This window comes from Carassius carassius, chromosome 18 (assembly GCF_963082965.1).
Source record: "Carassius carassius chromosome 18, fCarCar2.1, whole genome shotgun sequence".
NCBI lineage: Eukaryota > Metazoa > Chordata > Actinopteri > Cypriniformes > Cyprinidae > Carassius > Carassius carassius.
The window spans coordinates 18,196,312-18,221,115 of record NC_081772.1 but is presented as its reverse complement, the minus strand read 5'-3'; the positions used below and the strand labels follow the sequence as shown (position 1 = coordinate 18,221,115).

At 37.9% G+C, this 24,804-nt stretch overlaps 1 protein-coding gene across 2 annotated transcripts; it reads left to right on the top strand.

Moving 5' to 3' along the window:
- Positions 1-5,188: 5,188 nt before the first annotated feature.
- Positions 5,189-24,375, top strand: LOC132092603 (BTB/POZ domain-containing protein KCTD1-like). 2 transcript variants are annotated; one of them, XM_059498905.1, is made up of 5 exons: positions 5,189-5,661; positions 18,470-18,660; positions 20,736-20,880; positions 21,203-21,508; positions 23,368-24,375. In XM_059498905.1, the coding sequence occupies exons 1-5, from the start codon at positions 5,653-5,655 to the stop codon at positions 23,530-23,532; spliced, it is 816 nt and encodes a 271-aa protein (XP_059354888.1). In that variant the 5' UTR covers positions 5,189-5,652; the 3' UTR covers positions 23,533-24,375. The 2 variants fall into 2 exon arrangements, with proteins under 2 accessions (XP_059354888.1, XP_059354887.1); XM_059498904.1 differs by lacking the exon at positions 5,189-5,661 and adding an exon at positions 12,695-14,209.
- Positions 24,376-24,804: the final 429 nt, after the last annotated feature.

Here is a 24,804-nt window from a genome sequence, read left to right as displayed (position 1 = left end):
GAGGCTTTTGCATCTGAACTCTTCATATATATTTATATATATATATATATATTATATAGCCCAAAACGCATGATTTGCCCACCTATGATTTACATAATTTCACAACAATCGCACATATTGTGTTCTTACTTATACTCGAGAAAACGTAATCAGTGAAAAAAATGTTACTAATGTTTGAGATTCATTTTCTTTTAAGTGTTCAGAAGTATCTATTTTGTTTGATACATGTCACAATCAAGAATAATCACATTCTCAGTTATTTCATATTAATAGCCAATTTGTTAATAAAAGTATGTTATTTTAAGCTCTTTATTTTACTAATGTGTTTGATCCATAAAATTAAGTAATCATGTATATACATTTTTCCATAATTATTTGAAAATGGGATTAAATATATATATATATATATATTGTGCCCATTCCACCCTCAAGAGTTAAAAGATAAAGAGCTTCTATAATTCTTGTTTGCATTTACATCTCTTTACCAGCAGAGGGCAGCACACCCTTAAATTGCGTCGTTACCCCGAAGCAGGGGCGAAAGTCTCATCTAAATGTTGGGGGGGACAATAAACATAACATTTCTCATGAGCAAGTTTTGAAGGGGACACCAATAAAACAGGCAAAATTGTACTTAAGGATATGTGTACAGAGAGGAAAGCCTTACTTCTATTGCATGGAGACCGTTCCACTATCCTTCTTCTCAAAGTTTCTTTCTGGTTCAATGAAAAAGCTGACTAAATTGACCAAAACATTCTTCAAAACAAATTTTTTGTTGCAATGTTTTTGAAGTTGTTTACAAAATCAAGCCACCACAATACAATGGAATTTGAACTTAACTTGAACTTTTATTTATTTATATAGCACATTTAATAGCAACGTTGTTGCTTTACAGTTATAATTAAAACATGCATATATAAAAACATTTGCCATGCCTAGCAAAATGAAGGCATACACACTCTTAGACATACACTCTCTCACAACTGTATAGTGAGTTTAGACGTGAAAGATGGGAAAAAACAAAAATTTATAATTTATTACAACAATGACTGATTTGTTCAAAGAGTGGATTCACTCTCCCTTACTTTCACTTCCTGGAGCATATGTTTGTACATGTATGTGATCATGCAGATTCTTGAATTTTTGTTTGAATAATTTTGATTTTTTTTTTTTTTTTTTTTTAATGTTAAGACCTTAAAAAAATCATAAAAATGTTAATGGAAATTTCTGTTAAATATAATCATTAAAATGTATTGCCAATCATTTGTTCTTTCTATTTGCAATGTTTTGTCATTTATTTTTTAACTCATTGATAAATCTTAATTCATTGGTTAAAAGGAGCAGGAATTCTGCTGTCAAGTCAAATCACCTTCATTTATATAGCACTTTAAACAATATATTGCGTCAAAGCAACTGAACAACATTCATTAGGAAAACAGTGTGTCAATAATGCAAAATGCTGTATATGTGTATAAATCAGAATGGGTGGGAGTGAGGAAGGGTGAGCACTGTTTATATTTTTATTTATAATTAAGAAGGAAGGGGGTTAATCCCAAGGCTTTGAATGAAGCAGAGGCAGCCCTCCGTTCTTCAATCCCTCCCTCAGCTATTTATGGAAATTTAAGTCTTAATTGCTCCATTTAAATTAATTGAAGAATGAAAAAAACTCAGCAGTTAGTCTGTTAAAATATTTATTTTCCCATGTGACTACAAAGGAGATTCTCCATCATAATGCATATAGAAAGCTACCCAGACGACTGACTACCAGCATCAAAGCCTTTTTGAATGAGTGTGCATTAATCCAACTTCACAGACTCACAAGTCATTACAGACATTCAACTCCAAAACAAGTGATGAACAAATGAAAATTGCCAAAGCAGAGTCAGTCATTTAGGCCAATGCATTCATACATGTATGCACATGCACACAGGCACAAAAGTTTGATGCAGTGACAGCTGAAGCCAGGACCAGAGGCTAAACACAATCAACAATCTGACGATGAATATTCATGCAAGCTCACACTGTGGTTTTGTGTAATATTAAGCAGTCCTATGAATATTCCTGGAGACAAATTACAGTGATGGGCTTTGTGTGGAAGGTTGTGTCTACATCTTCAAGAATGACACTCTGATCTTCCTGATTGTAACTAACCATGGTTTGAGTGTTAAATAGTCTGAGGACTTGATTTAAATAAAGAGGCATTCTCCTGCACAACTTACTGTCCTTTCTGGAAAGTCTCTTTGAGTGACAGAAAACATAAATAAACGAATAAGATATACAATAACATTATGAGTTGGCCTGTCTCAAGTCCTGAGGATGTTATTTCATACCTGATTTTGTTATTTATTTATATTTAGCTCACTCTTTTTGGACAGGTCACCTCATTTGAGCTTTTATATTCTATGTGTCATGTAAGAAAAATATTTATTTTTTATTATTATTATTTATTTTACCTTGTGCGCTGACAAAAAGTCACATGATGCAGTAGGGCTGTCAAATTGATTAATCGTGAATAATCCCATCCAAAATAAAACCTTGTGTTGACATATTTGTGTGTAATGTTAATGTAAATACACAAGCATACATGTAATTAAGAAATATATATATATATATATATATATATATATATATATATATATATATATACAGTATATATACAGTACAATATATACACGCATCATTTAAACAAACTTTTTTTGTATGCGATTAATCGCGATTGATCGATTTGACATCGATAGATGGGTGCAAATAATAAACTGTTAAGAGTTCTGCCAAGTAATAGTTGATTAACCTATTTGTTGTTGTTGTTGTTGTTGTTGTGTGTGTGTGTGTGTGTGTGTGTGTGTGTGTGTGTGTGTGTGTGTGTGTGTGTGTGTGTGTGTGTGTGGGCTATATATTAGGTTGAAAACAGGTGAAAACGAGGCTGTGAGTTTTCGGATGACACAAACGCTCTAAAAGCATTAATTTAATCAAGATCGAAGCTGAATGGCACTATACGAACCATCTTTTAACTGTCCAGGGGTGCGCTTCCCAAAACTATGTTTGCTAACCTGTTTTGCAACCACTGCAACCAACAAAGTTGCTAACTTAGTTGGCAACTATGGTTTTGGGAAACGCACCCCAGACTGTTTCACTGATATTGTGTCAGGAAGTGACATTCGATGTGTTTAAAATGGCTTGGAACGCGGCTCAGTCTATTAGAATTGAAATCCGTTTTATTATTAAGGTTTTAAAATTACCCAAAACAATTCCATTTGCATTCTTACCTTATCATGTCAACCTCAGGGATTTATATCCCAGCAAATACACACATATACACGCGTCTCTCGCAGGCACGCGCGCATATTATGCATCACACCATGTGGAAACTCCGAGAAATAGCCCTTACTTAGGGAATTTAGAATTTTAAATGGCAAATCAAGCATTTAACACTTTCACCCTTCTAATAATTTATACAATAAACAGGAGCCTAAGTCACTTCCTTAATAATTTAGACATAAGCTAATGTTGATTTATTCAGCAGGGCTAGTGCCAGCAGGAGACCCGGAGGAGCTGAAATGTGTATTAAAGTAGGACAGAGGCAGCCGGCGCCATAATAACATTTGGATAATTTTATTATGGCTCACGGCTCAGTTCATTTCCCCTTCTGCTCGCTGCATGAAATTGTTTGATTCTCACAGTGCCTGGAGTAAACTGAGAAGGTGCCACACACGCGCATAAACATATGCAAACACACTTTTTCGCGCAGTTCGCTACACACCTCTCTCATACCTTCTCACTCTTTGCCATGCGATCCTGACACACACGTTCAAGCCTCTCTCAAACACACACCAATGGTTCTCGTGGCTCTGCCTGACACACAGAGAACAGGCAGATAAATGATGTGTCTCATCACCGGAGATGCGGAAGAGTGGCAACACTTTCAATGAGAATGGACTGAGATTAATACCCTCTATCATCCCTTCTTTTGTCAGAGAGATAGACAGCAAGAAATGGAGAGTAAGGATGAATACGAAAAGAGAAAGAAAGCAAGTTGCCTGCATTTGTTTAACTAAAGATAAGATGCTGATGGTGAAGTCTATCTCCATAGAGAAATACTATGCATTTCTGTATACATCCAGAGTGAGGAAAAGGGCTCAGAAAATCACTCTGGATCCCTAACATCCAAGTTAACCCATCTTTGAACTTTTGCCATCTGGCCGGCGCCTCAGACCCGCAAATACCAGAACAGTCAAGCACAAGAAAAGTTTCTTCCCCCAGACAATCTACCTCATGAACAGTTAAATGTTCCCCACTTATGCTTATGCAATAAAAATGTGCAATATCCTTATATTTATTTGTTACCCCTCCATCCTAGTACATCTCTGCATCTTACTCAATCCTATTCCATTATCATTTATAGCACAATTGTTTATACACTTATTTATTTGCCTATTTTTGTGTGTGTGTGTGTGTGTGTGTTGTTGTCTCTGCATACTGGAAGCTCACTAAAACAAATTCCTTGTATGCGCAAGCATACTTGGCAATAAAGCTCTTTCTGATTCTGATTCTGAAACAGTGGAGTCAGCCATAATGCTCCGGCCTCAGGGCTGTGTGTGTGTGTGTGTGTGTGTGTGTATGATTTGAAATGTCCCGTTGTCATTCACTATCCTGCTTTTTCCCATATATCATGTAGCTAATATGTCACATCAACTGTCATTTTATCAAGGTTGTTACTGTGTGTGAGTGAGTAGCCTATATATTGAATAAATGAGCCATTTTATTCATATGACATTTGCAATACAATAGGTTTTCAACAAGTCACACCAAAACTGGTGAGAAATACAAATTTTGGGTCATATTTTATATTTTGTACGCAAATTACATACAGAGTTTCCACACCTTTTGAGCTGTGAATCTCTATAGAATTTCCAAGACCTTCCCAGTTAGTTGAACTGGATAAGAAAGAATTTTATAGAAACTGCACTCAGAATGGGCCATTTATAGCTAGTACAATTGTTTAGGGGTTGACAGAACTAGAAACAAAATACAATATTTAATAGATGTAAAATAAGATTTTTTTTAAGTTAATTTTCATTACTTTTCACAGTCACAGTTTTAAAATCACCTAATATTTACAGGTTTTCATAGTCGTGCCATAGGTTTCAATCTGTGTAATGGCCCTCTCCCCCGCTGTGAGCGCGCCCGTGCGCGCGCACATCATCCATTTGCGGGAAGCGCCTGCGGCAGCGTTCCATCAAAACTAATCATAACCATTCAAATCTGCGTCCCCGCTGAAAGATGTAGGAAGGAAGACGACTGTTTTACGCAGAAAAAAAATCACCAGATCTATTTTTACATCCTAGAATAAGAGAAACTGGACATTTCTGTGTATTACAAATAGCTCTTTCTTGTGATCGGTTAATTCACTAGTTGTCCTGAAGTGAGCAGAGATCTGCAGGGGCGTTTTATGGAGATCGCTCTCTCTCTCTCTCTCTCTCTCTCTCTCTCTCTTTCACTCGCTTTCTCTATCCGGGTCTGGCCCAGAGGGTTTGTGAAACCCCTGGAGCGACTCTCTGTGAATTCCGCTTCAGCTGGGCTCCATTCCTCAGTGCTTGAGCGAGGGGCGCGGACAGGAGCCCAAACACGGAGAGGTGACACGTCGCTGGATGTCCCATGTTCCAGGTGAGGAGCGCCAGATTGGGCTTTGTGGGGTTTTTTCTACAGAGAGAGACAGTGGGTCTTCAGAGCGCAGCTGCATGTACGCATGTGCCAGAGGATGAGCGCGTTTGGGACAGAAATATTTATCTTCTCCCAGTTTACATCCTGTCGCTTCACTATATGTGTAATGGCAGCGCAAAACGACACTTGAAGCAGTTTGTACGTTGTCACATGTAACACTGTTCTGTTGCGCAGCCTCGAATAATTGACTGATATCGTAATGGCGTCCTCGATTAGGTTTCGCGATGCGCTACGATAAGTCGCACGCTCTTTGCACGCGATGCGAATGTGGACATGCGATTATGAAAATCTGTTCTTCAACACCGCGGCTGCTTTTGCATTCATTCAGGTTTTCGGTTGGCAAATGACAAATTTGATCGCAACTAGAATGCGTTTTCAGGCATTTGTAACACTTTTTGAATGACGCTGAGGATGTTTTTCTTGTTTATTTGTGTTTAGCGGCGGTTGTTATTTTTAACAGCGATGTTAAAGTGGAGTATTCCTTCATTCTCGTCGCAGTCTATAATACGCTACAGCTGCTGCACGCTCAGAGCGCGCGATGGAAGAACAAGACGCACGTGCGCGTGCTACAATGGAATCGCATTTTAAGTGCACCGAATGTCGCGTGATTCACTTTAAATGTTTTCTTTTACCAGTGTCCTGTAAGTTGTATTCTGTTGGCTCACAGCTGTGGCGCCACATGCTATCAGCTCGTGGAATTGCCAGTTGTTGTCCAAGTGGAAGTGCGTGGGACTGTCACCTGGCATGAGTCTTTAGATATTCAGTCTAATTAGGTTACCTTGCCAAGAGAGGTATCAAAAAGGGCATACTAGTGTGCACTAGAGAGGGTTTTGCTTTGGTATTCTGTGCTGTATGCTTACACATTCCCAAATCTGTGTTGTACTGCAAATTGCTTTTATCTATCTATCTATCTATCTATCTATCTATCTATCTATCTATCTATCTATCTATCTATCTATCTATCGATAAATATTAGTAACTTTTGAAAGGGTATACCATCCCAGTTACACCTTACTTTCTTAGATAGATAGATAGATAGATAGATAGATAGATAGATAGATAGATAGATAGATAGATATCAGATTTATGTCTATCTGCTTAAATGTGGTTTTCATTAAAAAAAAGAATGTTTCCCCAAAAATCTTGATAAGCTTTTTTCACTAAAAATATACCTTATGAAATTACAGTAACAATTCTGTCTGTCTGAATTTTCATATTTTAATGGTATGAACTAAATTTATTTATTGAAAAAAAAATTTAATTGGATAATGTTTTTTAAAGGGCTCTTCAGTTCATGTCGCCTCAAGCAAGGTGTCTTTTGGTTGCACATTTCAGAATCCCTGTTCACATACTGTGTCGTGAAATTTTTTGACATCCTAACAATTAAAAAAAATTGACATTGTATTCAGAAAATGTCATGCTAGTGAATACTGTCATGATGGAAATGTGCAGACAGATTTGAGCTCTGTAGTTGGCCTATAAAAATACAGGTTCCTGTTCTTCTGAGAAAACAGAATCGTCATGTGAGAACGACACAGTCGGCACCAGCCTCATCTGTTAAATCTGGAAAGAGTCTTGTATAACTGTAGGGGATCATAAAGTACAAATGTAATTGGTCTCATAGAGAACACAAGCATTCCTGTACAGAACACCATCACCCACTAAAACTCACACAATGGATCGCATGCAGCGAGCTGAATTGCTGCCCACGGACAGGGCAGAGTTGCTGAATTTTCTGACTCATTCTTGTAGAATATTCAACATGTTAATGTGGGCTTGGAATCACCTCAAACACAGGTTACTAATCCTCATGCTGTCTTCAGCGCTTCATGGCACATCCATACTTTGCATATGCGCCCATGAATATGGATAAGATTAAGCGCAGAATGTCATGCAAGTCTTTCCATCTTCCTGTCCCTTGTGCCACAAACATGTGAAATGAACTGTAACCTGATGGTCAGACTTATACGGGAACCATCCATAACCAGTTTTTTTTTTTGTTTACTAAATTTTGTTAACTTACTTGAAATAAAATGTATGTAAATATTATAATACACATATTTATTATAAGTACATATTATATATTTATATACATTAAAAATATTTATAATACAAAAATACTACATTATAAAAAAGTAAACTTATTTCAGCTAGTTGCCAAAGCAACATTTTATATTTATTTAACTTTGAAGACTTAAACGTGAACCTTCCAGCACCAGGGTTATAATCATAAACTAAAACCATTTAAAATTTGTTACTTGAAATAATAATTGTAATAATAATAATAATTGAAATTAACTGAAATAAAAACACGCTTAAATATTAAATAAAGTTTTTATTATATATATATGTGTGTGTGTGTGTGTGTGTGTGTGTGTAACATTTCTCATTCATTAATTTTAAGTACTAAAATTTGAAAAACTATATTGACATATTTGAAAAACAACTGACAAAAATACCCCAAAAAGTTACTAAAGCTTTAACAGAAAAAAATGAAAATAAATGTATAAAAATATTTTAATTTAAAATATTACTAGCAAAACTGGTGTTAAAATAACACTGTCCTGCACAGTGACTGTTGAATATATCAGTGCATTATTGAAGCAGCAGCAAAAGAGGACAGACACGTACTACAGGTGTTTGATACGATTTACATCTCTCCAATACCGGATGGCACACAACGTTGGCATTCTCCAAGATGGTTTCTATCTCTCTCCGAGCCATACATACCCAGACACATACTCACACATTCAGTAGTTACTATTTTTTGGGGCTCTGGCAGTAGGTTCAGCTATATCGCACCTTGGTGTTCCTCTCTCTCACTCGCTTTCATTCTCTCCCAAGCCTCGGAGGTAGAGGCGATTTGTGATGCTGCGCTCACACTGTTTTTTAAAAAGTGCTTCCTCTGAACTTCTCTATCTCTTCAGATTAGTCAGGGAACAAATTACCTGCCTGCACATAAAAAGCCCCTCTCCAATCCTCCGCACAGCCATGTAACGAGCCTGATCTCCCTTTTGAAGAGTGGGCATGTTATTTTCCCTCTCGCCTGCAGGCTACCCTGCCATGCAAATGATTATGAAATTAAATTTAAAACTATACATGTATTCAGCCTCTCTCTTATCGCTATCTGCACAAAGCGCATACAAATCAGGCCGGGATCAGGGCCTCGGCTCAGGACTGCACTTTAAAGCTTTGCTAATTGCTAATTGGGTATCTAGGTGTGAAATGGGCTCTGCTAACAAGAATTTAAAATGTGGAAAGGAGGGTTTCTTTTTTTTCCATTTCTGCCTGAGCTCTCTCGCCCTGTCTTTCCCTCTCCTTCTCTTTCCTTTGAGAGATGTCAGAGCTGTTTCTGGTGACATGCCTGTGGGCAGAAATGACAGAATGAGACAAAAGAAGAGAGGTCTCTCATTTCAAAATGGAGGCTCATCCTCACACAGGGATATATGTGTGCTGTGCAGAGGAGAGAAATGAGATACAAGTTTACCTCGGCCGTGTGAAAAGGGTCCTGGGAATTTAATGATTAGGATTTGGGCATCTAGCACAAAGGTTTAGTTCTTGCAAGGGGTAACCTGAATACTTGAGTTACCAAGATCACAATCCAGTTGTACTGGCATTGTGGCCTCAAGCGAGGGACTGTAATGGCAGATTTCTCCCAGGGAACTGTGAACCTCGGGAACTCCAGCACTCCACATTTAAGGTCTTTCTCATTTGACACACCTCTTTCAGGATATGGATCACTTTACTAATGAGCAAAGACTTGAATCGAATATGTTAGATGAGGAAGCGTCCAGAATGTTTACCCAAAGTTTGCTTATAGCAAGGAACTAAAACTAACTACAAAACAGAGTCTGATTCCACATTCATTGTCATCTTGTTTCGGAAGCTTCTGCTTCGGAAAGTTCTGTTTGTGGTACTTTATGGCAATTTTTCCCCCTCTGAATCTATTTATTTATTTAAAAAAATATATATGAATAGAGTACAGTTTGTACATACAGTGACTTAAATACAGTACAGACCAAAAGATTGGACACACCTTCTCATTCAAGGAGTTTTCTTTATTTTCATGACTATGAAAATTGTAGAGTCACACTGAAGGCATCAAGGGCTATTTGACCAAGAAGGAGAGTAAAGGGGGGCTGCGCCAGATGACCTGGCCTCCACAGTCACCGGACCTGAACCCAATCGAGATGGTTTAGGGGTGAGCTGGACCGCAGACAGAAGGCAAAAGGACCAACAAGTGCTAAGCATCTCTCGGGGAACACCTTCAAGACTGTTGGAAGACCATTTCAGGTGACTACCTCTTGAAGCTCATCAAGGGAATGCCAAGAGTGTGCAAAGCAGTAATCAAAGCAAAAGGTGGCTACTTTGAAGAACCTAGAATATGACATAGTTTCAGTTGTTTCACACTTTTTTGTTATGTATATAATTCCATATATAATTCCACATGTGTTAATTCATAGTTTTGATGCCTTCAGTGTGAATCTACAATTTTCATAGTCATAGAAGGTGTGTCCAAACTTTTGGTCTGTACTGTATATATTTTCCAAGTTTTTAAATTCTTAATTGATGTTAATTATTTTAATTCTGAATAGTAAAAAAAAAAAAACTCTTACATCTCATTTGAGGAGAGTCATGTGGTGCAACCAATATGCATAAAAAATAAGTCAGGAACTGATATCATAGAGAAGAATTCTTCAGACCCTCATGACATCAACAAAACTTAAATTATCAAATAATTTGACATTTGTGTGACAAGGCAAGGTCAGTTTATGTTCCCCAAACTTCATTAAACTTAATGTAATTTCTAAATTTATAATTCATGATATAATGAAATATAATATCGATATTTTATTAAATTTTTTTAATTACTGTCATGATATGTGATATATATATATATATATATATATATATATATATATATATATATATATATATATATATATATATATATATATATATATATATATATATATAATTTTTTTTTTTTTTTTTTGAAATTATGTATTCAATGACTAATATTTTAATGAAAATATTATTTTACTATTATTATTATTTTTACTTGGTTATGCCACATGACATATTAGACTCATTATTTAAACTTTTCTTGAAAATACTATAAACATTTTTCAAAACCATCAAAGACACTGTTACTTGCCATTTACTCATATCTTTTCCTTAAAGAAATTTTCACAAGCCTGTGGAAAGACTCTGACTGTATAGGTTAATGAGTCAGAAGATCGCTGTTGATTTGCTGATGGATGAATAGAGCTTTTTTCATCTCTCCTCTAGCTTTGAGCCCTACTGAGCTCTAAAATCCGCTTCCTCATGCGTTGCCGCTCTCTGAGGCACAGCGCCGGAGACAAACATCTGCCTTATTCTCCAGAGCCAAACCTCAGCTCTGTGCTGTTCATTCTGAGACAGCAGTTGCCTCAGGGTTTTCACGACACACACACAAACACGGGAGAGGAGAGAGAAGCACTTAGGAATGTGTTCTTGATCAAGGTCACTCATATAGGATGATCTTGTTGGATGTATGTAATGAATCAAATACTCTAGTATTTGTAGTACTCTAGAATCATTCATACATGAAAATATCCATGCCATGATGTAGTTCAGAGAGGCACTGTTTACATTACAATAGCCTCTAATGGACACATAGGAGAATAAGAGAGGAAAATGAAAATCTGCTCTAACCTGAGAAAGTCTGCAGTGAGCTCAAGCAGAGCTGCATTTGCAAATCGCAGCACATAAATGCATATCAGAACAGTAGAAGTTAAATAGTCCAGTTACACTGGCACATCATAAACAGAAAGAAAAACCATGGGTGATTCAGTTCATATATTCACCTTAAAGACTTTCTTGATTTTGTGGAACAAAAGACAGCATTTTGGGAAAACGATTACTCTTTTACCCCATTCATTGCAATAACAATGAATGGGTATTGGATGCAAAAGCACTATAAATTTATCATAAAATGATCCATATGACTCATAATGTGTTCACTGATAATCTTCCAGTCAGTGATTCAGTGAATTGATCTGAACCAGAACTGAGTCAGTCCAGTCTGTAAACTGGATCAACTGGTTTATTGAAATGTCAACACAAAATATATAAATTATTCATCCTCTCATGAATGTGCCAATGAGAGCTAGAATGGCTCTCAAGACTTTTGGTAAATAACAACTAAAAAGTGTGCAGGACATTCTTTGAGCTACACTGCAAAAAAAAAAAAAAACAAGGTGTAGAGAAATTTTTAATTTAGCATTTTTCAGAAATTGCTAGTAAACTTCACAAATAACATAAAGAAATGGCAAGTAACACATTGAATTACACATGAAATCCTCAAGTAGACAAACATTTAATAATATTTTCTTGTAAAAAAAAATATATATATTACTCAAAGATTCGTTTCTTACAACTTTGAAAAATCACTTTTACGGTATGAGGTTGGAGTGCGAAAGTAAAGAAATTTTATTTATTTCTGAAATGTTCCTTTTTTCACATTTTTTAGTGTTTTTTCTGCCTGCTGGTCATCATTGCAATTGCACACACAAACCCACGGTGTACATCTCTCTCTCTCTCTCTCTCTCTCTCTCTCCCTCTCATCTGTATCATTCTCTCTTCCTCTCACACATACACAAAAGACTGTACACACTCAAAAGTATATGGATGTGGCCTCAGGGTTAGACAAGATCCCAGCTGCTACTGGAAACTCCCAAACCAAGTCAGCCTGCCTGAGTTGTATAGTCCTTTAATAATTAGCAGGTGTGTGTCTGTGTGGGTGTAATAAAGGAATAATTTAGTGCTTAATTCTGCTGCAGTCCAATACAGACTATAGCTGACCGTTTGCTTCTTTCTCTCGCTTTATCTCTCCATTCAAGTGTGTGTGTTTTAATTTTGGGCAATCTAGCTCAAAAAGCTCTCAGCTCTGCGGTCCAATATAGCGCATGCGCAGTGCCTCGGGACTCATACACTGTCAGACTGCAATATGGCGAGAATGCCTGGCAGCGGGGACCACTGCTGTAAAGATGATGAACCGGACCCGATTGCGGGGGAACGGGAGAGAGATGGAGGCTCGGGCGAGGAAGAGGAGGAAGAGATTCAGGAGATCCAGATCACAGGGGAAGAGGGAGAAGTGTCAGAAGAAGAAGCCGAGTTAGAGTGGGAGAAGTGCGGGGAGCCCGACAGCTGCGCTGCTGCCGTGGAAACGGGGGAAGCGGTCCTTATGCGGAATACGGACCAGCTCGAGTCTGCGGCGGGGGACCCGCTTTTCGCTGCTTTGGACTCGGGACTCGAGGGAGACATGCACCGCTCCAGGCTCAGCGAGAACACGCGCCTGGCCACCCGGTACGCAGTGCGAATCTTCCGGGAATACCTGACGGAGAGGGCGCAAAGTACGGACTTTGAGAGCATGGACAAGCACGCGCTTTGCAAAGTGCTGCGCTCGTTCTACTCGGAGGCGCGCTCCAAAAGCGGACAGCTGTACAGCAAGTCCTCCCTCATCAGCATCCGGAGCTCGCTCAACCGCTACCTGAACGAGCCCCCCTTCTGCCGCACGCTGGACCTCACCAAGGACCCCGAGCTGCGCAGCGCCAACCTCGCGCTCGCCGCGGTCATACGCAAGCTGGAGGAGCAGGGCGCCGGTCCCGTGGTGCAGAAGCAAGCCATCACGCGCTCCGACCTGAGAAAACTCTACAACTCGGCCGTGTTCAGCGCCAGCTCGCCGTTCGGGCTGCTCAACAAAGTCTGGTTCGAGACTTGCATGTACTTCTGCACGCGGGGGAGGGAGAACCAGCGCGAGCTCGAGGAGGACTCTTTTGGGCTGGCCGTGGACGAGGACGGACGCAAGTTCGTGTACTTCAAAGCGCTCGGGCCGTACCACAAGTCTCGTTCCGCCTCCTGGACGAAAAAAAGATCGGACACGGACGATGACAACCTTCCCCGCATGTACGAGACCGCCACGGAGTTCTGTCCCTATGCGAGCTTCGTGAAGTACCTCTCGAAGCGCAATCCTCTCTGCAAGGCTTTCTTCCAGCGCCCGCGGGATCACTGCAGCGAGACCGACACGACGTGGTACGAGAATAAAGCCATCGGTAAGAACCTGCTGGGCACGAGGATGCAGATGCTGTCGCGTGCCGCCAAACTGTCAAAGACCTACACCAACCACTGCATCGGCGCCGTCTCCATAGCGACGCTCAACGGCATTGCAGGCATCGGGTCAAAGTTAGCGCCTCTCCACGTCTCCCCGGAAACGGACAACGGAGGAGCGCGACTTCAGCACGTGCTGCGCTGCGAGGCCGAGTTCAAACCGCAGAAGGTGATCAAACGCCCGCGGACGCTCGTCTTGCCAGTAAGCGTTTCGGGACCGGGGGCATCGCCGAAAAGACTTTGCGCGCGCGCAGAATGCGCGGACACTCCGACTGTCACCGCGCTAGTCTCCGCTCATTGCGAAGCCAACGGAGAGAGTCCTCGTGTGCTCCCCTCACAGGTAATAGCGATTTCATGTCTTTAGCACGTCGGTATCAAGACGAAATGTTTTTGACACGTGACACGGGCTTAGAATAACGCTTCAGATCAGTTTTACAAGCGGCCCTGCTGTCTGTCAATCACATCAGTCAGAGGACAATTCAGTTTTCACACCGAGTATATTTATTTTTGCAAATGAACGATTTAAAACAACGTGGGATGTCAAAGTTGAATCATCTGTGTGTGTGTGTGTGTGTGTGTGTGGAACATTTGTCAGCAAATCCCTGATTTACCTCATTATAATGTCAGTTATGTTATGGTGTTATTTTGTGAAAGAGTGCGATTTCAGGATGAAACTTGACTTTGAATTGTGCCACTTAGTCCCTGTTAACGCACAAGTGCGTTGTACGTTTTCATGTTTTGGTATAATTGTTTGAGTTTATATGTTTTTTATGGCCTGTTTTTAGACTGAGATTAATAGACCTTCAATGAATTGGTCCTTTTTTTTCTAACTAACTCTCCGTCTTTAAAAACAAGTACATCATCTCCATCTTTGCCAAGGGGCTGTAAAACAAATTGCCAGCAGTGGTCCATTTGGGGATGTGATTAAGATTGATTCCTTCATATGTTGGTGAATATTTTTATGCTTTGTAAGTAGGCTGCACTAAAAGAGGCACTGATTTCTTCACCCTTCAGCATGAAGGTGAGTGTGAAAAATAAAAACATTCATTGCCTGCAGATGAATGAGCTAATATTGCACCTGTGCTGGGCTCAGAAACCAACGACTCCTAAATATAACGCCTGCGATGAGCAGTTTAGTGTGTTGTTAATTAATATAGTGTAATGTTCTGCATTCCATTATATTAATTAAACAGTCCTTGTACTACACTAAAATATTCATCCTGAAGAGTTTATACCTGTGCTTTTTCTCTTTTAAATGCAACCTTGGCTGTTATCATTATGAATTTATATATACATACATATATATATATATATATATATATATATATATATACTGTATAGTGTTTCCCGTTCATTAACTAGACTGTGGCAGCCCACGCACAGAGAAAATACTGTACAAGAACAGCAAGCTCACTGTTTGGAAGAGATGTATAAATATTGGGGTGGGGGTTTATGAATCTATGAAGGGAACTGACTTCAAAAGTTTAGGTGGCATTTTTTTCCTTCTTATCATTGCTGATCCATAAGCGCCACTTGCTGTCAGAGAGTGAATTTGCTTTCTTATTGAGCCTGTTTTTGTGTCATGCCGGTATTATATTTGTTTGTATGGTGATAAAAATTCATTGGTTGGTTCTAATTTTAAATGTTTTTTTTTTTTTTTTTTTTTTTTTTTTAGTTTTTTTAGCTGCCATGCTTTAAAAGCACACCATGTATTTGTTTTAAGGAAATGTTTGGGGTAAGTACGTATTAGTGACCACTGGAGGGGAAGAAAAGTCCTGGAAAACATCTTAGAAAAGAACTGAAGGGCCCTGTCAATTATGACACTTCATAATTTCACATTCACATCCAATTATACCCTGCTCCCTCCTTAATTAACTGATGTAAAATGAGTCTATGCTGTTTGCTTTCATATCTTGCTGTACATGCTGAGATGTTGGTGAGAGGTGCTTAATATTTTTACATTTGATATAATTATTTTTTCAGAAACACTTTACTAGCTTCTGACACATGTTGCTTAAATGATACTCCATTATAACCCTGACTATTGTTCAAGAAACCACTGATGACACATTATAATAGATGTATTCATACTCGTATTCAAAAGCAAGCAATGACGTGTGGCCTCTTTTTAATAAATTTTCTTAAATCAAACATTTATTTATGTATTCATTTATTAAACACTATAAGTTCTGCTTAAACAGTGATATGTAGTTATCCATCACAACATTTTCATTCACTTTTATTCTGATGTTTTTTGCTAGATCTAAAGGCTTGTATACTGTATATCTTACCAACTCTCTTTCTGCCTCTAACTCTCAAATCACAAATAATCTACAGAAATATTCCATTATGTAGATTTACACATAATCATAAATACTGCAAAAAGCTCAGCTCTGTTTAAACTCTCTCACATAAGTATTACAATTAATTAATCTTCCCTGCTTGTTTATTTGGAGCATCCTCAGTTCCAGAGTATAAGTTGGTGTCAACATCTTTTTAATTAGCTAATGGCAGAGCCAGTAGCTCACCCTGCTCTGGCTGCCAGCACCATCCATGGCATGTAACACACATTTTAACTTTATTGGGTTGAACTTATTTACTGCTTAGTTCACTTAACCAGCTTTGTTATTATGCGTGTTGGTTGTGTATGTTTGTTGACTGTACAATTGTATTTTTTTGTCAAAAGCCCCTGCCAAATCAATAAAATAATTCCACCACATGCTCTCATTCTCTCATTGTCTACAATGCAAATATAAAAATTTGCCAGAAAATAACACTCTTTTTTTTAATTATGCATAAGAAAATGTCTTTTTGACCTAAGTTAGTCTTCCCTAGGCACAACTCCCCATTCAGCCACCATTAGAAAGCTGTAGCCGCTAAAACACCCAGTTGTGCCAGAGATGTTTATCATTAGTGCTTTAATCTGCTAGCCTGGATGCATGTTTACTTCCACATTTTCTGTGTATTACCAAGGGTTGATGCTTATTTTTTTCAGGTCGGTGTATAAGCCAGTCCGCTGAACTCATTCTCTCAGCAAGTTTCATTCTGTAAGACAGTCGAATCAGATAGTGTTACTCCACTCTGGGCAAAAAATGCATTGATAGTGCACAAAGTACACCAGTATACTTATGTTACAGTTTACTTTTTTCAATTTTCATCTTTAAAGGAAATTCTGCCCATGGCTGTTTCATGACCATTGAGATTTAGTAAACCGTTATTTCTCAGCACAAGCAGATATTATGTGAGACGAAGCCCATGGAATGAGCCCCTACCGATGCTAATGAGAGCGTTGTAATGACAGCCAAATCACCATTAATATCATAACAGGTCAATTTAATTATTTCCACCTATTTTGTAATGTAGTTGTCAAGGTAAAAATGATTATATGTGTTTATTTATGTGTTATTTAGCACTGTGCTCCTATTCCACACTCATTCCACCTTAACTAAATGAAGAGGCTGCTTCAGTTGTTCTGTTCAAATACTTTCCCATTCTTGTTAAGTGTGCAGAGAGTGATATAAGTGAGCAAAGTTGATTCCCAGAAACACAGGGCAATGGATGATGGGAGTTTGAGGCAAAAGGGGCTATATACGTATTCAGGAAACTTGCAATTCTGTTTGGTTTCAGCTAGTGAAAGAAATCAAGTCAAAATTCAATCAAAATTGATACCTGTTTATGTAATACACACTCCTTGCAAAATTGTCCAATTTAAACCAGTGTTGCCCAAACTTTTGTACGAAGGTCTGAACATAAATCTTGCATTATATCCAATTATATTATTAAAACAGGCATCTGTTATATTCTCCACATTTCAATGAAAAAATAAAAAAATATTTATGTAGTACTCCCTTAACAGTAAGGAGAAAGAGAGAGAGAGAGAGAGAGAGAGGGGGGTTAGTGGTTGCCCAAGTGGTCCTCTTTGTTGTCCTTAATAAACGCTGTATTTCAGATTAATTAAGAAACTTTGAATCACAGTAGATATTTTGAATCTACATATAGATACTTAAATCCAATCACAGTAAGCAACTAAATAAATCTGTATAGAAATTTTTTAAATCTTCCACACATCTGACTTTACTTATAAATATCTCATGTAAGTAATACAAGTAACAGTTAATACACAAATGACTCAGATAAATGATATACATGAATGCACTTCTCTATGAAACAAGTATCTTAAAATGACTAATAACACAAATGATCAGTTGAAACAAATCTATTATGACACAGCAGAGACCAAATCAAAGGTCATCGCAAGCCATCAATTTATTTTCTGCTGAACTCACAAATGCCTTTTACTTGTTCAGTCCTTCCCTTCCAACCACCTCATTCCATTCTGGTCCATTCAATGCCCACTTTTCATGATCCAATCAAATCTTGATAGATTGATTCAATCTCTATGAAAGTATCAAATGCTATTTTCCTAAGGCAGCATATCTATATTATCAAAGCATCTGTTCTGGTGTGTCAGTGTCCGCTTTTCATGATCCAACCAAATCCTGATCCATAAACGAAGTGGGGTTCAAATGCCATTTCATGTTGACTCATTTAACCTCCTACTGTGAATATTAATCTTACCTATCATCTTTTTTTTTCTCAGGAGAATCACAGTAACAGTGTGGGCATGTCGACTCGGCCGATCTTGGCACATTCGCCGGTCTCCCCGCTTAGTACAGCTGGCATCCCTACACCTGCACAGCTCACGAAGACCAATGCACCGGTCCACATTGATGTAGGGGGTCACATGTACACCAGCAGCCTGGCCACATTAACCAAATACCCAGAGTCCAGGTAAATTTCACACATAGACACAAAACATATAGAAATGGACACCATAAGTGTAACAGATAGGGGTGGGAATTGATTCCACAAAGGAATTCTGAGGTAAATGTTGCGAATAGAGAATTAAATTATTTTTAACAGATCGGTGTCATGGTAATGATAAAACATTCAAATAAAGTATATTGCCAATTATTACCTTTAATTAAGATAATGAGTTGTTTCATTTTGTTATCCAGCCTGTGTTTTGGATAAGTTTGCTACATTCAAATTTTGCACCTAAAACACACAATACAGACACTGATGCACATGGATTTGTTCTAGGTCTTGAAATTAAATAAAAAGAATAAACTCCTCTAATAAACTTTAAGCACTGTGAACTGCATAAAAAAAAAGATAATGAATGATTATTATCAGCTTCTGTTGATTACAGGATTTAAACATTTTGGAAATCTGCCCTAGTAATAGATGAGTGAGGTGTTCAAAGGAAAAGGTGTTCTTTTTACCAATCACAATAATAAATTTGGCAGTCAGCCTAAAATTTCTGAAATGCATGACATCCTCTGAACGCGTCTGTTCACACACAAGTCCGTTATGATGTGTGTTAGCTCCATATGTGTGTGTTTTGTGTGTAAGTGTGTTTGTGTGTATGTGGGGCTTGTCTGGGCTCATTAGCTCACTGACCGGTATGTTTCTGCAATGCCAAAGAGCATTATTGTTTTGTAGCTGCTGACTGAGTCAAACATCAGAGCACAGGCCAAAAGGAGCCTGAAGCGCATTGAGCCAGACTAGCACCCTGTTTCACAACTGCTCACATGTCTCACACAGTTTCTGCCTCCCACTGTCCCTTACAGTGGCATAGAAATACTGAGTCTCACGCATATTGTCTCATTTAGAATCAAACGGTTCTGGTATTATCAAGTATAGGCCTTGGAAAGCCTTTGTAATTGTCAAATAGATGTTTCTGAGAGCATTGGCATCAGTGACAGTTGTGATCCATTCCCCCCCGTGGCTACTTGATCACAAACAACATCAATATGACAACGTACTCATCTTAGAGTCAGGAAGCAGGGTGCTGGATGATGACATTTGTGTCGTCAGGAGCAATGATGTTTGCCGCCTCCAGCCTTGCCCTCTGTGATGCTGATGCAGACACAGGCTACAGTTCAGCCAGACTGTGCTGACCGAAAGAGCTGACAAAGTCCGCTGTTGGACAGTTATGTATTTACATGAGCACACTCAGATGATTGTTTTTAATTAATATATTAGCAAAGTGATTCTCAAACTTCTATCAAAGTCAAGAACATCAAAGCAGCACCTAGTCACTACAATATTTTTCTCAGATAGTTTCGATCAATTATTTTCTGCAAACTGACATCTCTTTAAGCGCAAGCAAAAAACAGTACATTGGTAAAACCATTGTTATTGTAGTTAAGAGACATTAGTCCATTAACTGGCCTTTTGGAAAGGATCACCATGCATTAATTTCCCATGACAACATTTATATATTTGTATAGAAGTGGAATTTGGGTTAGAGCAGTTGATCTTAAAAATTACTCTGTCTAGAAGCACATGAAACTGCTGTCAGACTGATTGTATGTGAGACTTAACTTTGAATTAGTCTTACATAGTTAATTATAGTTACTTTTTATTGTATATAGTATATACATAACAATTAGAAATACATGTGAGAAAAACCTGAGAAAACAACATTTTTTAAAAAACTTTTGAACTCCAAGCTTTGACTCTAGATTTTTGAACAGCATCAACAACAGAAAACTATTGTAATTAAAAAATAAGCTATATATGTAATTAATTGTGTGTACATGTGTGTGAACCTGATATTCCTTACATTATGTGGACCAACAAGGAAAAACTACTGAAAGTTTTGTGAGGGTTAGGTTTAGGGTAAGGGTATAGAAAATGCAGTTTGTACAGTATAAAAAACATTAATGTGTCCCCATAATGGGAATAGGTGTGTGTGTGTGTGTGTTTGTGTGTTTGTGTGTATTCTGCATAAGAAAGCAAATCATTGTTGCTGTTCGATTACATCTAAATATTTTAGCATTTGTCTGTTCCTCTCACAGGATTGGTCGTTTGTTTGATGGCACGGAGCCCATTGTATTGGACAGCCTGAAGCAACATTATTTTATAGATCGCGATGGACACATGTTCCGCTACATATTAAACTTCCTCAGGACCTCAAAACTGCTCATTCCAGATGACTTTAAGGTAGGTATTAAAATTTTTATTGATGTTATACTGAGGCATCTAAAAAATAATAATAATAGTTCACCCTAAAATAAACATTCTGTACCTTTTTAATCAACATCATGTTGCTCCAAACCCATATGCTGTTGTTAGATTTTTTCATGAAACACAGAAGTAAAAGTACTTTGAAGAATCACTACACATTTCTTGCCATACAACAGTTCATGGTGACCAAGGGCTATCCAAACACAAAATAAATATACAGCCATAAACACTGGTTTTTCATTTGTAGGTGAATCTTTCTTAGCAGTTGTGCCATCTATCTGTGTATCTGTGTGTGTAGGACTACTCTCTGCTGTACGAGGAGGCCCGATATTTCCAGCTGCAGCCTCTGCAGGCTGAGCTGGAGCGCTGGCGTTCGGAGCAGGACTCTAGGTACACATCACGCATGTGTGAGTGTGTGGTAGTGCGCGTGGCCCCCGAGCTGGGAGAGAGGATAACACTCAGTGGTGACAAAGCCCTCATCGAGGACATCTTTCCAGAGATAGGAGACGTCATGTGCAACTCCGTCAACGCAGGCTGGAACCACGATTCCACTCACGTCATACGCTTCCCTCTAAACGGATACTGCCACCTCAACTCTGTACAGGTGCGTGACACCTCAAACACCACTCACACACCAACCGATTCCAGTTATTTACTTATTTTTATATAAAAATTTCATTTTTAGGAAATTTTTTGAGGCATGCTAGCCATAAACAATATTACACAAAAATGTGATACAACTGTCCTGATATCATGTTGAAGTAAAAAACTGTCATTAAAATAATTACATTCTTGAAAAGAAAACCTCAAGTACACTCTAAAAAATATATTTTCCAAAGTTCAAAGTACATTTGGAGTATATTTACATTGCAGTTATTATATATATATATATATATATATATATATTAGTTGTTTGCGTATTGTTTGACATAATTAACGAAGTGAACATTATTTCTACAAAAAATAAAAAATGTAATGTTCGAGAAGTGTATACTCGTGTATTATAAGTTGATTATAAGTGTATAATCTACAATGTAAAGAAAATATATAATTTTTTACTTCATGGTTACACCATATGTAACCACTTCAAATTAAAGTTTTTTTAAAACAACTTTTTCCGGAAATTTTGCATTACAAACTACAAACACTGGCCTATGATTCATGTCAGGAATGAATGTACAATATGAGCTCAGTTTTTCCTATACTGTGCTCTGTAACCATTTCATACTGTTTGTGTGTGTGTGTGTCTAGAGGCTGTCTAATCCTGTTTGCTTATTAAATCTTTTGGCCCCTGGCACTTGCCGTCACACTAATGGAAGCAGGAGATTGAGAAAAGTAGAGGCAGAAGACAGGAAAGAAAAATGAGGGAAAAAGAGGGTTGAAGGACAAAAGCATGATGGAAAGTCACACAGTGCAGACAAACAGAAACTTTGACCTGTAAATGAGAGGTTGGTGGTGGTGGTGGGGGTGAAGGGAAATTAGTGAGGCAGTGCTGGAGAGAAAAAGATGAAGGGACATCCTCAAGGCACACTAATGGAATGTGATCTCACAGTTCTGTGGAGCGAATATCTGCAGGACTGGAAGAAACTGTGAGAGAGAGTGAGACGGAGAAATAGACAGATAGAAAGACAGAATAAGCAAGTGGTTTAAGTATCTCATTTTATTCAGTTGAGAGAGCTGCTGGACAGATGGTTTCTAACACTTTCGCTGTGTTATGTTTCTAAATGAAGACGACAGTTATTTTGTGCCAGGGGTGTTCAATTAAAAGGATAGTTCACACAAACATGAAAAGAGTCACAATTTACTCGTTCTAAATCCATATGCTGCTTTTTTTTCTCTCTGTGAGACACAAACGGTGATTGTTTATAGTACAGCATCTTTAAAGCTACACATCCTTAGCAAGTACATGTGCATCCCAACAAATAAAGCATTCTGCAAATTTGTTGCATTTGAATCTCAAGCTGTATAAAAACATTTGTAAACACACCCTGCCAAGGTTGACAAGAAAGTTGATTCAGAGGCAACGTCTGTGCCTCTAGACATCTTAACTATTCGTGTGGAAAAAAATATTTTCACTACTGTCAGATTTTTTTTTATTTATTGAAAGAAACTAATACTTTTATTCAGCAAGAATGCATTAAAATGATCAAACGTGACACAAATAAATTGACTTGAGCACCAAACCCCAGCATATTAGAATGATTTCTGAAGGATCATGTGTCACTGAAGACTGGAAAAACGGCTGCTGAACATCCAGCTTTGCCATCACTGGAATAAATTATATTTTTTAAAAATTGAATCAAATAAATTTGGCTTTGGTGAGTATAAGATATTTCATTCAGAACCATTAAGAACTTACTGACCCCAAATGTTAAAACAATAGTGTATATTAATTGGTTACTGTTTGTAGAATATGAAAGGATAATAATTTGGTGTGTGTTTGGGAATTTTTGTGTTCATCAGGTTCTGGAGCGACTGCAGCAAAGAGGTTTTGAGATCGCTGCTTCTTGTGGAGGTGGTGTGGACTCAACCCAGTTCAGTGAGTACGTTCTGAGGAGAGAGATCAAAAGAAGTCACCGTGGGGTCACGACCTCCGTCATTCGAATCAAACAGGAACCGCTGGATTAGCTGCCCACTCTCACAAACAACAAACTGGATGTGGTATTTTTAACTGATTATAAAGGGTTGTTTTGAATTATGTTGTAATCCTCTGAGACTTTTTTTCATTGGTACTGTCCCTAAATAAACCATTTCAAATAAGGAAAAATAGTGTTGAAATTCAAACGGGAACTTTTTCTGAACTTCTCTGGCTATATTGAGTGGTCTCCATTTGATTCTCTGCGTGAAGCTTTGTTTTAAAACTTGAAGACTGCCAGACTGCTTTTGTTAGATATGTCTTGTCCTATCATGACTGCTAGAAGTGGAAGAGGCTAAATTAATGTTACACTCTATATATGACATCCTGTAAAGAATTTCAACTGCCATACTTATTTAATAAGCTGTTTGATGAATATTTTATTTTGCTAATCTTTAAGTGTTTCTCGAATAAATAGCATATCACACCAGAGAGGAATAGCAGCACTAATTAGAAACACACATAAACACACACGTGTAACAGGTAAATCACAGCTGTGGGTTTCTGAGGGATCATATGACTTAGACAAACCCCAATTTTGCAGTTGAATGATCTGAAAGATTTCAAGTATATTTCTTTCCCCAACTGTTCTTCATTTTTATAATTTTAGCAGACAAGTTCAAATTGGAAAAAAAACTGTCAAACCAGTCAGATGAATATATGTTGTAACCTTCAGTATTTTATCTTTCAAATATTACACAAAAAATGAAGATTTTTTTTTTTTTGAAATCATAAATTTACAGTGTCTGGCTACACTTAAACTGGTTTATAATCCATGAGATTAAAGTTTTAGAAGAATGTAATGGGACATTGTTAATAAAAGTTTTGAAAAATCACCAAGACTTGTGTATTAACATATGGAAAATATGCCTACAACATAACACACAAGTTTCAAGGGAATGTCTGCTTCTTGAAGAATTTATTTTAGAGTAGGCCTACAACGATTAAATCAATTTTTATTCATGCTCAGTGCTCTGGTATTAAATTCGACTGGCGAGATCCTTTTATGATATTTGTTCGTGAATCATTCTCCACGCGCTCACTTTCTCTCATTTCAAAGATTGGCCCTGAGTCCCAATGTTCATTCCATCCATCCTAAATAGTATGTGAGATTAAAATAAGTATTTCCCAAAGCATAGTATATCGAAAAGAGTGTGCCAAATGTCTGCAGATGGTCTACTATTTCAGGTAGATTTATTTAATGTTATCTTTGTTATATTTAATCTGCAACAACAATGTTAACTTTTATAATTATCTGTTTGGCC